The sequence below is a fragment of the Plectrocnemia conspersa genome, unplaced genomic scaffold (assembly GCF_051122295.1).
Source record: "Plectrocnemia conspersa isolate PC_06_02 unplaced genomic scaffold, ASM5112229v1 ptg000001l, whole genome shotgun sequence".
NCBI lineage: Eukaryota > Metazoa > Arthropoda > Insecta > Trichoptera > Polycentropodidae > Plectrocnemia > Plectrocnemia conspersa.
The window spans coordinates 8,623,625-8,641,310 of NW_028277165.1; the positions used below are offsets into that span (position 1 = coordinate 8,623,625).

Here is a 17,686-nt window from a genome sequence, read left to right on the forward strand (position 1 = left end):
TATTGAGTTTAGTAGATCATAGTTTTGTGGCGGGGAATATGTGACACATAAAGTGATTTAAATAGCGCAGCAGGTCTGAGAAATAAAAGAAGATACACTATTAGAAATTCCGATAAATCATCCAAATATTAGAGAAGCCTGCCAGAGAATACACGCAATAACTGTCAGCTGCAGCTCAGTTCGGTTGAGGGTTTTTCAAGCCAGGTAATTTTTAAGTCACCGATTTGAAAAAAAATAATAGAACATTTGATACGATACGATAAGCGTAGGGTAAGTATTCAGTTTATGAATAACTGTTCGCCAGCTTGCGCCCATGTGGTTATGTACATATTATAATGAATTGAATGAACAAATGTATTTTTTTTAATATTAATTGTTAAAATTGTAACTAAATGTCACATATTTTATAATGCTGGTTCGAGACAACTCTGGTGAATCGCAAAAGAAGACACCCACGTTTTTTGGAGATACCCACGAAATGTTGGATCAAGATGGTCACTCCAGCGATCGGTAACCTAAAGGTGAATAACTATAGTAATATGCGCAGGGTAAAAACTATTGTCTCGTACGCATCCTTTCAAAGCAAAAATAGTTTTTTCAGCAGTAATTGTGGGCGATTAACGTCTTGGAACGGATATGCTATTAGATGGTCTGTGAAATATTTCTGATTATTTATGCAGGTGTTTGGTCACAAGATCTCTTTTCCATTGTTGTGAAAATACTGTCTGGCTTGACTATCGAAACTTTTGATCTCTTTCGTTTATTTAAATGGTTGTTAGAGTGACTTTATAATAATCAATGAGCAAAATCATACATCTACAATATTTTAAGTAAGTCATGTAGAAATAAAATTTGTTTTAATCACACTTTAAAATTACTTATAATTAAAATCTATAAATTGTGTTTGGAAATAACCCAAAGGTCTTGTTTTGGTTCTACGCAATTTTTAATTTACATGTTTAAAATCATATATACGAAATTCTTGAGAAATTTTAAAGCTTATCTTTTTAATCATATAGTCCACTTTAAACTTAAAACTTGATTTCATTGATATTATTTATATAAATTATATTTTATGAAGTTTAATTTTTATTGTTACTAAAATATTTAAAAAAAACGAAAATTTTTTTTATTTGGAAAACAGGTTTTATTGTCTCATAGTAAGACTATTATGAGACAATATTTCAGCAGTGATTTATTAATATTTTCTATAGCTTTTATGCATGCAAGATTTTATTATGAGGTGTGAAAACATTTTATTTTATATTATTTTATTATATACATAAAAGGTGTTAAAATTCTTAAAGGTTGTTTAATTAATATTAAAAACGAGTTATATAAAATATCCTTATAGATTTTTATATAAGTTGAGTCAAAACAACCTGGACAGTCAAAAATGTTGAACATACACAAGATAGCGAACAGTTCATCGGACGGAATATATCTTTTAGTGTTTAATATAATTTTTGGACTTCTGCACAGAAAAATTAATAACGTAAAAATCAGAAAATGGAGCTCCAGCATTTTTGGATTTTTATTGATTTTACACAGGCATCAATGGCAAATATGGCATTTTTTGGTGTGCATTATCATGAACGCTGTATTAATTAAACTTAATTTTCGGTGAGTATGTAATAAACATATTTTGTAAAATTATAATATTTTGTGTACAACTATAGATATGTTGTATTTTAAAAAAAACTATACTTTTTAAAAATGAGTAAGTAAAAAAAACAAAATTAAAGATAAAACAGTAAAATTTGCTCAAAAAATATTTTTCAAACTTATTATTAAATTTTTGTATTAATTTAAAATCAAAAATTACTACTATTAAATAGTAATAAGGTAAAATATTAGTTTTTTTTGCACCCCGTCGTGGTAAACTCTTTCGGCCACTTTTATAATTTTTTGCATGCTTGTTGGGTAGTGAAATCAGTTTTTTTAAATAATGTTTCAAGGATATTGTATTAAGTACTATACCAGGGCCAATTTAAGACTTTCATCGTATTTTTACTTATACTCTATATTTTTAATTTTATTTAATTATTTACATTGATTAAATAAAATCATTACAGACTATTTTCATATACATGATATATATTAACAGGGTACAAAAACCTTCATCATGTTGTAGTCATGAATTGGTCTAATGTGCTCTTCCATCCAGAAAAAAATCAGTTGTAAAAGTGGATACCTTCCACTCCGGAATATATGAAGTACCCCTAGATCATTTTTTTCTCTGGATCTCACACAGTTGTTTGGAGACATTTTTCGCTGTATATTTCGCCTCTTTAACGACAAACTTGTTCCAAGAAGAAATTTCAAACAATAATTATTTTAAATTCCTATGATTTCGAGAAGTGATTTTTTGTAAAGGTTTTTGCAGACTACTGTAAGTAATATTTATGATTTCAGGAAATGTCACATAGCCACAACCGTTGTTTCAATCTCCTACATTACTTTATTTAAATTAATATATAACGAAGAGTGTACAAATATTTATTTGCCAATAACGTTGATACATTTGACCTATTCTGCCAAAATTATTGGATTATCCTTTGATAAATGCTCTACCACACAAAAACTCCTAAGATCAGACGAAAATTTTGACTATATTACCGATCCTAATGTTGAAGATATTCTTCATTTTTCATTTTGTCACATTGGAATACTTGCAGGTGAGAATATTATTTTATATATTATTCATTCCAAAAAATATTTTTTACAAACAATATTTTCTTTTACAGGAGTGTTTTATCGATATAGAACTTACGATGACTTCATTAATACTAAATTTGTTTCAAATTCCAATATCTGGCACTATAGTTTATCAAGGAGTTGGAAGATTGGATTGTGTTTGGTTATACATTTTTTTATGCATGGTCGTATATGGTCAATCGAGGTAATTTAATATAAAATGATTAAGTACAAAATATCCGATTTCTTTGTATTATAAATAATTTATTACATTTGAGAGTCGATATCTCTGATATTTCCCTTTGATCATTTTTTAAACGTATGTTTTTGCTTGTGTTTTAAATTGTTTTCAAGGTCAGGATGATCTATTGATTTCGGTCTTTTTGGATGGACCAAGGTTGATGTGAAGAGGGAAGCGGCTGTTCGTAGCTGTAGCCTAAGCTTGTAAATTATTATTCTGAAAAATATGTTGTGCCCTAAGTTTGCGCTTATAAACGCGTAGTAGTTGAAGGAGGTTACAATGCTTGCCCAATTATAGTGGGTGGATCTCACAAAACTAAACTTTTGATTAGAAATCGGAAATTTCAAAATGAATGGCCTGATAATTAAATAATTTATAATATAATTCAATACGGTTTTTTAGTACATACTTACCGAAGAGTTTACAAGTAGACATTTATGGTACAAAATCATGTATGGCGTTCTACAAATACAGTACTACTCTTTATGGATGTATTCTGTGTTTATGATATCTGAACTTGTGTGCTGCTGTTCAGGATTTGGGGCTTATCCAGTTCAGGGAAAAAATAAATGTGGCCATGGACCAACAGAAAATTATGTCAAGCTTAAAAATATGTTAGTAACATGAAATAAATCGATTTTAAATTATATAAAACATAATGATTTTTAGCCCAAAAGAGGAATATGAAAAACAAGATTATGATTTTAAAACTATACAATGTGTTGATGTAAGCAAAAATTTAGCAACTCCATGGATAGCTGTATTTATAAGGACTTGGAATATGACTTACCAATATTGGTTGATGTCGTTGATATATAAAAACTTATTGAAAAGCTCAAAGGGAAAAAGTACAGCGTGAGTATATTTTTGTAAGATGCAGTATTTTTTAACATATTTGATATAATAACAACATTTTTAGTGTGATAGCTACATTTTTATTTAGCGCTTTATGGCATGGAATAAATCCTGGATTTTATATAACAGCTATGTTAATTAATTTGTATGCTAGCAGCATGAACTATTTTTGGAAGATGAAAAAATATTTCAAAGGAATGGTAAATACTTTTCATTGTGCATTAAACTACTGATTATGATTAATAATACGAAATACAATTTATTAAAATTATTTTCAACAAAGTAAAAAAAATGGATTTTTATAGTAAGAAAGTCAAAATTTGGATTAAAAATGCTTGTGGCATAAGAATTTTATACATTGTTATTAATATATTGTAAATATTGATGTAATTAAATATATTATTTTATTATCTAATTTTTAGGCTTTGAAGTTATTTTTATTATCAATCTGGATTATGCGAATGCTATCTCTTGGATATTTGGGAATGCCATTTTTGCTATATGACTTTAAATATATTATTTATTATTTTAACTCTATATATTACCTACCAGTTTTTATTCACATTGTAGTTCATATTACAGAAGTGATTCTATTGATTGCTATGGAAAATTTAAGTAAAATATAATTTTATTAAAAAATATGGAATATATATGTTTGATATATGATATATGTATATTATAAAAAATAGTAATACATCACTCTTCCAAAATATTTTATTTGTGGTTACTTTATCAACCAATTAGGTATTTTTACATAATTGGTTTTATCGCTAACATGATTGTAAAGTTTCCTTCCTGATATATACAAATAAAACTATGAGTTTAAAAAGAGCTTTGGAACTGTATAAACAATAAAAGATGTAACATATTTTTAATATTTAATAATAAATGGTAACAAAGAACTTAAAATTATACTATTAATATTGATCATAATATACAATGAGGGTTTATAAAATTTTGTTTGTTAATAAACTTATTATGGCCATGGAGAAGATTGTAAATCTGAAAAAAAATATAGAAAATTTAATAACTCTTATGTATTGATAGTATATATAGTAGGGTGCAGAACTAATTAAATATATTAGTGTAAAAATTATATCAGTAGTAAGTATGGTTTCCATTCACCAATTCTACAGATTAATAAAAAGCAGGTTAAAAAAATAAATATATAAAAAGCATTATTAGTTTATTTACAAAATATAAGCAATACACAGCTCAGTGGTTTAATAATATATACATGTGTAAAATGAACAAATTTTTAATACTGTATTTGTACTTTAATATTATATTTTGTTCGTACATTAATGTGATATATTAATATTTTTGGTTAAAATAGTTTAATAGAAGAAAGAATCACTACAAATATATGGCAAGGATAGTTACCCTTTGAAAACCCATCCGTATGAAGGTCTTGTTGTAGTCGCTGCACTCTTTTGAGCGTTGTTTTGACCGTAGTTTTTAGCAATGTAGCCATTCTGTTGAGTTGCTTGCCCTTGATTGGGTTGACTGTAAGATGGGTAGTAACTACCAGGTCTTTGGTACGGGTTATTATACCCTGGATTTCCAGGATACGCTTGTCCGTTGCTTGGGTTGTTAGAATACGTAGGATTATAAGGATTGTTGTTCGAGTTGCGGTTATCTATTAGTCCAGGTCTGGTAAGACCTGGATTCAGTGCTGGGATGCCTTTGGTGAAGTTGCTTAATATTCCGCCAAGGAAAGAAGTAAGGGGATTAGAGTTCTTGTCACCGGTGTTTGACCCACCAAAATTGAATCCACTAAACGGATTGGAGAAACCTCCAAAGCCTCCAGTGCCACCAGGGTTAGATCCGAATCCACCACCTCCGGTGTTGGAGCCGTATCCTCCGCCACCGTTGTTTGAACCATATCCTCCGCCACCGTTGTTCGAACCATATCCTCCGCCACCGGAGTTTGAACCGTAACCACCATTGCTAGAGCCTCCATATGGGTTTCTGGGAGGAGGTGGAGGTGGATAGTTGGGGATGTCGTCAAATTTAGGAGCCTGCGGTTTTAACTCTGCTATGGGTTTAGGTGTCGTTGGTTTTACTACAGGCACATTCTGGTTATCTGAAATAATAAATAATCAAGTTATAAATACACAATTCACACATGAGATTAATTAAATATGTATTGTTAAGTCCAAAAGTATCACAGTGATGGAAAAAACTTTTTCCTTTGCCGGCATGAACAATAGTTCGATAAACGTTCAACAGTTTAACAGACGTTCAACAAACGGTATCTAATAAATGTTTAAAAGATGAAATATTTTTTATCATTACATTTATAAAGTCTAGTAATATCTGTATTATACAATTAACATTGGGCAAAGGACCGATGACACGTTAAAATTCTTAATTTCTTCAAGGGTTAATACGTAAGGACACTGCCGTATTAAATAACTGTCTTCAGACACTTTATTCAGGTACTTCATCCAGAACTACCACTTCGCTTTCAACTTAGAATAAACAAGTTCTGCCGAACTTGCACCAAACTGAATATGAACTACCAAGATAACGCTTAAAAGACCAAAAAAAGTAGCCGCTTTCTTTCGACCGTTAAAGCAGTTGAATACTTTAAAAACACATTTATATCTAGCTTAAGTTGTGGATTAAGTATTTTCAGACATCAGCATAAACTAATTTCAAAAGACCCGCAGTAAAAAATATATTTTAATAAATATAATATGTAACAGAGCCCAATAAATATAATATGTAACAGAGCCCAAAATGATTTAAGAAATATTGTGGGTTATTGCACAATCAAAGTTCTAAAAGAAAAACATGAACTCCATCCTAAGAGCTCTAATATTGGTTTAACAGTCAACCGGCGAAGAAACGTTGTTTTAAAGATTTAAGCTGGTTGACGTACGAAGTATATTTACGCCAGCCAACAATTTAATAGCTGAAATTCCAATACATCCCTGCTTAAGCTTTGTATTTCATTACAAGGTATACAATATTTCACTCAGCTGTTAACTGTAATGAATAACACTTACATAATTTTATAGTACGAATTATAAAAAATAAATACAATACATTACAAGTATATTAATAATTCATAGGATTTTTGAGTAATCTACTTTAACATGGAAGTGATTTTTCGTTAAATAGTGTAAAAAGTGATTTTAAATTAACTGTACAGTGTATATAATATAATGATTTGTGTATAATTTTATATATTTTAGAATCAACCTTTTTTGATTATGTGCTATTTATGAAAAACTAACCTCCGCCTCCATCAGCAGCCGTTTTTTTCACACAAGTTGGATATGAACCGCAGTCTGAAGTTCTTCCCAACGAACAAGGATCTTCAGCTAAAATGCACACTTCTCTACTGAGACATCCAATGTCTTTACATGTTCTACCATATTCTGTAAAATTAAAGAAATAGATGTATACATCTTAACAAGTATTATATATATATATATTAACATTTTAATCTGGTTGTTTTATTAAATAAACACGCAGATAACTGTTGAATGGTTTTAAAGTTTGATAAATTGGTTTATTGTAATATTTATAGTCTACATACATATATGTAAAAATATCTTATATTTATAGAAGTTTTATATTGTAAATTGTATATTTATAAAAAACACAATACTATAAAAATTCATAAACTTGAATTACTTGTTGATTAGATACATTAATTAACCATATGTAATTATAAAAATACTTACTTGAGTATCCGTTAACAGAAAGCACCGTCAAAACGCAAACAATCAACGTTGACCACATCGTTAATCTGAAATTGATAAAGAAATATTTATTTGTGGTATATATAATTTTAATATAATTTACATTGTATAATTGTACAATTTAGTTAACCGATTATATGAAATGATAAAAAATATGCCTTATAAATATATTTAGAATGAAACTTTAGCACCTCAAATCTTTAGCTTGAATTCTATAGAATAATTGTTGTCATCCTGTTGAGCGCAATAATGGAACACAATTGCATATGTTACAATGAATAAATTACCCAAGGGCAATTTTACACTATAGAAATAAACCACACACAAAATTGTTTTCTATTTAATGGTTCGAATCAAATGGAATGTTTAAATTTGTTCTTATGTTAGAGCGAATTGGTTTGGACGGTGACCAAGAAATATAAACCCGTAGAATAAAATTTAACAATTCTTTGAAAAATACGTCAATGAAAATTCCATATATAAATTTTCATTGTGACTAAAGTAAACTAGTTTTCATTTTAACGAGTTATTGTTTGTATATAATGATTACGTTGTTCAGTTTTATTTTGTATTTTACATTGGATACGATCTGTGAATGTTAAGATAATTGTTCCGCATTATTGCGAATTTTGTATGAGGAGAATACGTCTACAATATATAGAAGGTCAAAACAGAAAAACTTGTTTGGTATATCGAAGCTCAGTCGTGAACCTGCAATTATTTTTTTATGGTTGAAAATTTGGTTATGCTTGTCAATTTTATGGCCGTGGATCAATTATCAATAGTTTGTGACAACAATGGTAAATAAACGATTGCAGAAGTAAATTTAATGGTCAACTTTTAACCCATTATTATAAGATATTTGCTTTTAATTATATATATACTTAAATTGTTAGAAGAAAATATAAATTTTCTCGCTAAGATTAAGCTACAATGTTATTAATATAATTAAAATCAAGTAAATAGAAACTCTCCAGAACGCAGTTCCAGTAAATAATTGTAAACAGGACAGCATAATAGTTTAAACGTATTTTGATTTATAATTATATCATTATTTATTTATTCATGAAATGTTGCGAACGTCAGGAATGGGACAAACGATTTTTGCCTAAATTTTTAAATATCAAAATATTTTAAAAATGTAACACACAGACAATATATATGCCAGTATGTATATTGATATTTTCAAGTATCACTGTAATTTTTTCCTTTAAATATATAGGAATCATAAATTTAATCACCGAGTGGCTTATCGCTGTAATTTGTAAAAAATAAACTTATTATTGAAAGAAAAACATATAAATGAGTGAATAAAATACTAGATAATAGTGAGAATTATAACATAACATAGATATGTATATATATTTTTAAACTTTGTGATAAATAGATGACCTAATTATTATCTAATGACCTGTGTATTTTAATCATATTTATTAAGTGCGACACATATTTTGATACAAATTTAATATATACGACCATTTACAAACAAAAAGTCTCATTGATAAAATTAGCTATTGATAATCATGGCATTGAAAAAAAGAAGGTGACGCATTCTTATATGTTAATTTTTGAAGTTATCTCAGTTATGACATAGCTAGGTACAAATTTGCTAATTGCTAAAAGCCGGTAGTGAAAATGTTGTTGTATATAAATAGTATGTATTGTATACTGTAATACATTATATTTTTAATATGTAAAGCAACTTGAACCTTCATGGTTGTGGATAATAATAATAATTGATTAATACATGAACAAATTTTGCTGAGTTTAACCTATTTGCTCATTGTAATATATACTTTGTATGTTATTTTAAGTTTTAAATACATATTTTTAGTTATTGAATGTGTTATAAAACATAGTCTCTTCGGTTTCCTCTCAATACTTTTTTTATCAAAGTTAATTTTTTTACTAAAGCAAATTTGGATAAATAATTTTTTCAATCAATTTTTTTCTCTGAATAATTGCTATTTTAAAATAAGATGGCAGAATAGTCTTGCTCATTATTAGAGATTTTTATAAGGTTTATTTTTTAGAAAATTTGAATAGATATCTGTTGAAAACTATGTATTTAATATAAATATATTGTTTATACTTGTGAATGAGTTTTATTTGCATATTTTATAAAGATAAGCTGTATTGCTATGTGAGATTTTAAGAATAAATAAATAAATATGTATGTAAATACATAGTATCTGTATGTTTTCAATTAGAAATTATTATTGTTTTGATAAAATTATCAAAGCATTCTTAAGCATTCTCGAAAAATCTCGAAAATGGGAAATATTAAGAAATTATAATTGTTAGTGTTAACTAATATATAAGTACACGCATATGTAGATATTTAATGCTAAAATACGAGAAGAAAATACAATTTAATCATTAATCTGTTCAATATTTAGTTTAGCCATTTGAACATCTTTCTTAAATAAATAGACAATTTTCATTAGACATATGTAGCTAACATTTTTTTTATACATGCCAGTCTCTAATATTTTTTCATAAAGATAAGATTTAATTTTAATAAAACCCTTATCTAATTTTTCCACAGATGCATAAAACATAACATAATTTTCACCCATATTAAAATCATTGCTACCATAAATATTTTTGTTTAGCACACATTAAAAGTACAATTAACATTTTCATTACTGACACACAAAATAAATTAAGTCGTAGTTATACTCGTTTTTGACAAAAATCTATATAGCTAATGTAATGTTATTGTTACATTGATTTAACTAAAATATTATTTTTTATCGATAGGATTTTAACTCCCACATATTTTTTTAGAAAACTTTGACACACTTTTTCTTTAAACAAACTGATTTATGCAACAATCGAAAGCGCTCAATTTTGTTTACGTTTCTGACATAAAAAATAATATGATGTTCTTGCTGGAAAATATACTTGACTTAATCATGACTCAATTTATAATTAGTCACGTCATTCGCGTTAATATATTGATTTTTAATTAGATGATTGCTAACCTTTTTAATTTTAGAAAATATCGCACAGTTATATTATTTGTACCATATTTCCATCACTAATTACTGTTATAAGCAAAGCTGACTAATAGATATTGAAGTGAATAAAATTCATAAAAAAACGGGACTTCTTGGGTTAAAATGACGCACTCGTCTCTGTATCAGTTTATGGGTATTTTGAGATGGAACCAGAATAAACATATTTGGAGTTCAGCAAAAGTGTAGGGGTCACTTCCATGGTCACATCCGCTACATTGCTACGTCACGGATCAATGCCGTAGCGTAGAAGGTTGTTTTTTACCCACAGGAGATTAGAAAAATCAATCGTAGTTTGTAGAACTATTATCCAAAAATAGACACAATGGCACACACCTTGCAACGCCGGCACTACACTTTCTAAATGGCGATCGCGTTCGAATGGATATTTGTTTACTGAACTACCATTGCTGTTGTACAATCGACAACACACTCAACGCGAACTGCGGTTCCAATGTTGTGCACCACGTGACACAGTTCTTGAATCGAAGCATCTGGTGGTGGGAGAAGGCGTCTGAGATCATCCAGCAGAGTTTCACAATCGACATTCGCGTACTCAGCTTATTATATTTAAAAATAAATTAGCGTTTTACTTGATACTATAAAACAAATGCATAGGTACTAAAATGGAATTGACACTTTTTATTGTTTGAATGCCGTATTTTCAAAATAGCTATACTTTATTTGTACTTTGCATAGTTCATAAGTAAAATTTAGCTAATGCCCACGCTACATATACAACCTCAGTTTTCAGCAATTTAGTCTGATTAAAAGTAGGCAAAAAAAGATTTAAAACGACTGCAAATCAAAACCGGAATCTATAATAAATGCAAAAAACTGCTGTTATAAATCAATTATATGTACTTATTGTGTGTTAATTCAATAATGCAATGTATAGAATAAACCAAGAAGGAAAATATCTCGATAAATCAGTGCTCGCCAACTTTTTTTTTTCACCCATGGCAAACCAAAACTCTTAATAAACAAAATATATTTGTAGGTAAACTCATATTTTTTGCGGTACTTTCTAGATTCATTTTTGTATGTTCCTAGTGCTTCTTCTCGACAATTATTTCTCAAGAAATTCTCGAGAAAAATGGCAAATCGTGAATTTTTATTTCTATTTATAAAGTTCAACAGATTTCTGATTATTGCGACGTTGATATTATATGTATTTAAAAATATATCCGTCAATTTTATAAAGTAAACAGTTTGGACACACCTTTTATGAAATGCTATATTTGGCAAAGATCCAATAAGGGAGTATAAAAATCGTCAGAATGCGTCTACGTCCAACTAAATTAATTTTTATATATTTAGAATGTTTTTAGTGAACGTATACATACTAGTGTTTATGAATATCATTTATAATATGCCAAAAACCATTAGGTATAGATAACGTAAAAGAATTTCGGCACTTGAAAAGTTAAAATATGTTATGGCTGTAATCCGAATGGAAAATTCTCTACTTTTGTTTATATATCTTTATGCAACACAATTTTTAAATGCAAATGAATATATCATAATAAATATTGTAAATATAAAAATATTTAATCGGAAATACTGATATAATTTATTAGGAGTATTGGTTTAAAACTTTACTAAAAATCAATATGCATTGTTAATTGTATATTTTTTATTAAAAAAATAATAAATAAACTAATACGTTTTTATTAAATTTAGTGTACTTATGTAATATAAAATTAAATTTATTATTTTAATAATAAAAATATAAGGTTATGTTTTCTGTATTAGTGACATCTATTAGAAGATAAAGAAATATATATTCAATTTTAATAAATCAACTTTATATATTAGATTTTTTATTAAACCTAATATAGTAGAATTGAAAATAGGTTAATATTTTATTATCGTATATTTTTTGCACAAATATCAATTGTAAACAAAATAACATCCTTCACACAAAAAAAATATATAGTTAAAATGTTACTTGTATAAAAATCATGGTAGTGGTCCGCAAGATGAAAACATTTGAGTTTATGATCCATGAGGTTCGAAAGGTTGACAGTCGCTTTTATCTTCAAACATATGTATCATACTATATCTATTGATGCATATTTGAAATTCTCCATTGAAATCGAAAGCTTTTATCCAGTGAACAATAGCACTATTTGTGGATATGCACGATTACAATGCTGCGCAGAGGGGAGTTGACGCACTTTAAAGTTTTTCCGTTGGACCCCCCGCTGGAGGCTGCAATTATTTTCCTGCAGTGTTAAACCAGATTATTGGGAAAAGCTTTTAACGTACTCTTCCCACCCGTCGTCGGCTTTATATGAATTTGATCGAGTTTTCCCACTGAATTTGCCCTACGACACGGAGATTTTTGTACGGAGGCGATACGCAGTATCGTTTGCTAGCATAATCATATAAAATTGTTCTTTCCTTTTCATTTTTTATATAATTTATACATAGGGTTTAAGAATCTTACATTTTAAAATTGAATGTAGATTATTTGTTGAGAAAATGTGTATTAACTTGGTTCGGAGAAATAAATAATTGACAGTTGTTTTAAAATCGCTAGACTTCTCAGATTTGTTTCGACTTGAAGTTTTCCTATTCCCGCGAGCCTCTGGGGTGCAATGTTTTCAGTTTAAAGAAGACACTACAGAGGTAGCAACAGAGATAAGGTAATGCCATAAGAGACGATAAATTATATTTTCAGGTTCGTACAACCAATAAAATATCAAGTATTTGCTGTTGTTTTCGTATTCATTTCAGTCTTGACTGTATATTTATATATGTATGTACTATATATATAATATAACAACCAAAATCCTTTTTAACATATTTTAGAAAAATTGGATTTAGTAATTATTATCATATAATCATTTAGAATGTAATTGTTTAGGCCACTTTGTCAAAATACGGTTAATATTAAAGATTTTAATCTGAATATTCGTATATCCGAATATCGTTCATTCGTTATTCGAAAATTAGTCCAACTCTAAGTATTCGTTTATATTTGTAGTAGAATATTATTTTAATTTATAAAAAATGTTTTGTGTAATTCAAAAAAGTTAACAATTGTGTGCAAAAGCAAACATTCGTACTTTGCTTCCATAGATATGCAAAGTTTTTTTAAAAGACGTGTTTTTGAAAGTCTCGTTTTTATGTAGTTTATAATATTTAAAATTTGGTCTAGTACAAGTTTTATTACTGCTGGTAATGTTTTGACATTAGAGATTTTTGGTGCAAAAAACTGTGAGTAGTTTTCTTGACAAGGGGCACAAATCCTTTCAATGAGATTTGCATTTTCTAAATAAATTATGTTAAAGGTGTTAAAAAAAATTTGGATTTTTTTGTGTATTCTCAATTATGTAAGGTAATAAAAAGCAAAATTATTTATTTGTTAAAACATTAAAAAAAAAGATTATATTTTTCATATTTATTTACTTAAAAACATAAAAGATAAATCAAGTTTGGTGTAAAAAACTCCAGTCAACACATTTGATTTATTACTTATTTTAATTATATCGTCTAGTACAACCGTTCTTTAGTTGGTAACAGAAAAAAATAACATTGCATTATTCTCCAATAAAAAAATGTTTTTAAAAATAAAATACATTTTCCAAAAAAAAAATATATTTTTTTAAATACATTAATTTATTAAAATATAATTATTGAAACATATATCTGAATTAAGATAAAAATGTACAAATAGTAGAAGAATTTCGTTTATGTAATACCAGTTTTTGTTTTCACTTCGCCAGTCATCCCTGTCAAAAAATGGGGCCGATCTCTATTACTTAGCAAAATTACTGTGACTGTTAGATTGTGACGTTAGACAAAAAACTACACATGTTAATATCCTAGAATAAGCATAATTTTATTCTTTGCTTTTTTTTTTTCGTGATTCTAAGTTATGAAGATATCGTTTTCAACAAATAAGATATATTATTTTCGGTACAAAAAAAAACAAAAAAAATGTATTTCTTTGAAATTAATATTATACTTATAATTTTATAAAATAAGTGATTTATTAATAGAAAATATTTCACTTATCTGAATTAAATATGTTTTCAATTATACTGTTATAAATAGCACATATAAGATTACTAAATCAGAATCTGATAGCGATACTGAAATATTGAGAAAACACTACGATTCGTTTTCAATTCGACCGTATTCCAAAAAACAATTGAAAAAGTGAGAAACCCTATTGTTTTCTGGCACAAAATATAGACACCGATCCGGGAACGAACGAGAACGAGAACGCTGCAAGAACAATGAAGCGTGTCACACTTTCGTTCTTGGCGTTTCTTGTGTGTTCTTGATGACAGTGTATCGGCATTAATTTTTGACAATAAGCTTGCGGAGCACCGGTTAAGAACACTGCTCTAAAGAATGGGAATGAGCATTATCTAGAGCATTATTTTCCAAAAGGTATGTCTTTATTGCAAGAAGAATCATTGCGAGATATTGCTGATTTATCAAGTTAAATTAATCCAAGTTACTCGCAATCTGAGAAAATAGGGCAGAACACTTATGTTAGGAACTTGTCAGAATTAACCACAGAATTATCACTTTACTGCAGAGATAAGTAGAACGTTGATGATCTGGCCCCACATTTATTTAGATAAACAGGTTTACTTAAAGAGGTTTATTTAATTTAAAGAAAAGTTTATAAATGAGTGCCGGGCCTAATGGCGAGCGAATCATGCGCAGATTCAAAACCGAGCATTTGGCACACATACGTTCTCCAGTGACAGGTGTCACAGCAGTAATCACCTGGATGAGGAAACATAAACTTATCAAATATTTTTTTCTTTAGACATGTTTAGGTAACATGTAGAATAAAGTTTTTTCCTCTGTGAAATTAAATATATAATTGTATGATTATAATATGTGTCTCTAAACGAGATGAATTTCTCTTTGGAGAATATCTTATACATGAAAATTTTTTTATGTAATACGCTTTGAATAATAATGCATAAAATAACATTTGGTTGTCATATAATTTTTAAAAATGCCAGCAAGTTGTGGAAAAAAGTGTTAAATTGATATTTGTAGATTAAAAACTTTTTTTTTTAATTATCTATAATTCGATGATTATATCAATGTAAAGTATTCACAGAAAGCGTTTACTTTCTCGCAGCATATTTACTCGTGACAATATTCTCTCTCATATTACATTTTCATAACCATAACCAGCATAATATTCGACATCGGGGGGAGCACTCGCCACGGAAATCTCATATCGCTGTTTCCGCCACGGCTCGGGGAGACACGTTCCCGACATCATTATTAAACCAATATCGGCTCTCAACCGCTGGGACCTTTCCACCTACCGCCGACAATTCCAAAAATCGGTATTCAACGCCGGATTCGAAACAGCAGGAGCACCTAAGGGGACCTCCGGGGCTTTCGGAGCTTTCTTCGCCGGGCCCCGACCCCCCTTTATTACGTCGACTTTTCTTCCAGAATCTCTCGAGACAAAAGCCGGTAGGCAGGGGTGGCGGGAATCAAATTACGTCCGTATTTTCGCTGAAGAGATTATAAGAGTGTGTGAAGACACCGTTGTATGATGAGAAAAATGTGAAGTGCTCTCAGCGCGAACGAAATACTCAAAGCCATATTTCAAAAGCTTAACATCGGCGCTCAAGTGCGCATACATACATTATTTGACTTGCTTTTAAGAACACTCGACAGTTAACTCTCCTGAGTGTATAATGTTGTTAATGTTATTATAAAATTACATACTAAGTGATATGATCGAAAAATAACAGACTAATCAGAATAATAATGGTAACGGATGTCAAGGACCTATCAGATTTTTGGATTGTGATGCTTAATAGTGTCACTTTATTAGCCAGTAAGACGCTGAAATAGCACTGGAGTCCTTGAAGAGCTGAAGTGAGTGATTCTCAAATTGAGTCAATAAACGAAGTCAAATTTCCCCTTTATTGAAGCATAAGTATGCATTAAAGAATCTATTGTGGTGTGGTATTAATTATAATGATTATTTGTCCATCAAACAATGTTATTATTTCAATAGGTGTGATACATTGTTTAGTGGTGATAAACGGTTATCGAAGTTTTTGCCACATTTATTTTTGTTTGTGGTTTTGGAAAGCCTGGTGGCTCAAAAATCCTCAAAATAGTCAATCGTAATTTATTCATAGGCCAACGGCAATTTGTTTCGAAAAAATTCGTCACCCTTCTGTAATTGGTCTTCCCACCGAAAAGAGGCAAACAATAAAATCTTCTATTGAAGAGGCCGTGGATATAAATATGGGAACGTGGGCAGCAAAAAATCATTCTTTTTGTAAACTTCGTCTGAGTATTCCTCTGAGACTTTCCTAGGTACAATTCTATTGGAATTCACACTTGAACGTCCACTTTAGAGCTTACAGTATCAGATCTTCAAGCGCTCTCTAACCTGGAATTTAACCAAGAGAAGTCCAACTCAACTTTAGGTCACTTGATTAGTGCTATCAAAAAATATATCTAAGATAAACAGATTTTCATAATAGTTTGTTTTTGTATTGTTAACGCAACTACATTCTTACAAATAGTAACGTTTCATAGGAAAATTTCCCATTTTCTTCAACATACATTGTACATTTGCACTTTTGATTTATCCCACCTTTTATACATTTGACAGGTATTCGATGTAGTCTATCACAAAAACGCCCTTATTCCTATTGGCACGTACAAAGTAGGATTGAGCGATGGTCTCCTCTGGGGGCTCGCGAGCCGATTACCGCCGACCCCTGCATGCAAAAATGGACCCATCGTATCGGATACACCCACACACCACCTGAGAGACTCGGCTCTCGGCGAGGTGTTGCCAAGATTTATTCCCCCTCGCGGACCGAATAAATTTCGAACATCATTCCTAGCGAATATTACGCGAATATTTTGACTGGCGCCGTAATGGCTTTTTTCGCGGCTTTGAATTTTTCGCAGCAGGAAATGAGCGTGATTTATAAAAAAGATATCGACCCGACACTTTTTTCTTCCGCCGTGCCCTTTTACCAGTTTTTTCTTTGCTTTTGCTTTTCCGCGCCGGAAAAAAGGGAAGAAAAGTTCACGGCGCGAATCGGAACCGAGACGGCTCGAGTAGTTTGATCAAGGCGAGGGAGATTGCAGTAGGATCGTTTTTTGTTTATTTATTTTGTTTAATATAAAAA

General features: G+C 29.5%; 2 protein-coding genes across 2 annotated transcripts; one reads left to right on the forward strand and one right to left on the reverse strand.

Moving 5' to 3' along the window:
- Window positions 1-1,396: 1,396 nt before the first annotated feature.
- On the forward strand, window positions 1,397-3,710 carry LOC148238706 (membrane-bound acylglycerophosphatidylinositol O-acyltransferase frj-like). The gene is made up of 4 exons (XM_088205453.1): window positions 1,397-1,600; window positions 2,387-2,678; window positions 2,748-2,902; window positions 3,341-3,710. Exons 1-4 carry the CDS (start codon window positions 1,397-1,399, stop codon window positions 3,563-3,565), a joined length of 876 nt encoding a protein of 291 aa, XP_088061579.1. The 3' UTR covers window positions 3,566-3,710.
- A 779-nt stretch (window positions 3,711-4,489) lies between these two features.
- Mnr (Membrane-bound Notch regulator) lies at window positions 4,490-10,974 on the reverse strand. The gene is made up of 5 exons (XM_088182357.1): window positions 10,866-10,974; window positions 7,492-7,556; window positions 7,039-7,182; window positions 5,177-5,879; window positions 4,490-4,795 (listed from the first exon to the last, which is right to left on the reverse strand). The coding sequence occupies exons 2-5, from the start codon at window positions 7,547-7,549 to the stop codon at window positions 4,741-4,743; spliced, it is 960 nt and encodes a 319-aa protein (XP_088038483.1). The 5' UTR covers window positions 7,550-7,556; window positions 10,866-10,974; the 3' UTR covers window positions 4,490-4,740.
- Between the last annotated feature and the right edge of the window lie 6,712 nt (window positions 10,975-17,686).

Bases quoted from the DNA above. Each gene is read 5' to 3' on its own strand.
- LOC148238706 (XM_088205453.1), top strand. From the start codon at position 1,397: ATGTTGAACATACACAAGATAGCGAACAGTTCATCGGACGGAATATAT. The intron at 1,601-2,386 runs GTATTAATTAAA...AGGTTTTTGCAG, and splicing joins TGTGCATTATCATGAACGCT to ACTACTGTAAGTAATATTTA. The intron at 2,679-2,747 runs GTGAGAATATTA...TTTCTTTTACAG, and splicing joins TCACATTGGAATACTTGCAG to GAGTGTTTTATCGATATAGA.
- Mnr (XM_088182357.1), bottom strand. From the start codon at position 7,549: ATGTGGTCAACGTTGATTGTTTGCGTTTTGACGGTGCTTTCTGTTAAC. The intron at 7,183-7,491 runs GTAAGTATTTTT...TTAATTTTACAG, and splicing joins TTCTGTTAACGGATACTCAA to AATATGGTAGAACATGTAAA. The intron at 4,796-5,176 runs GTAACTATCCTT...ATTTTTTTTCAG, and splicing joins TACGGATGGGTTTTCAAAGG to ATTTACAATCTTCTCCATGG.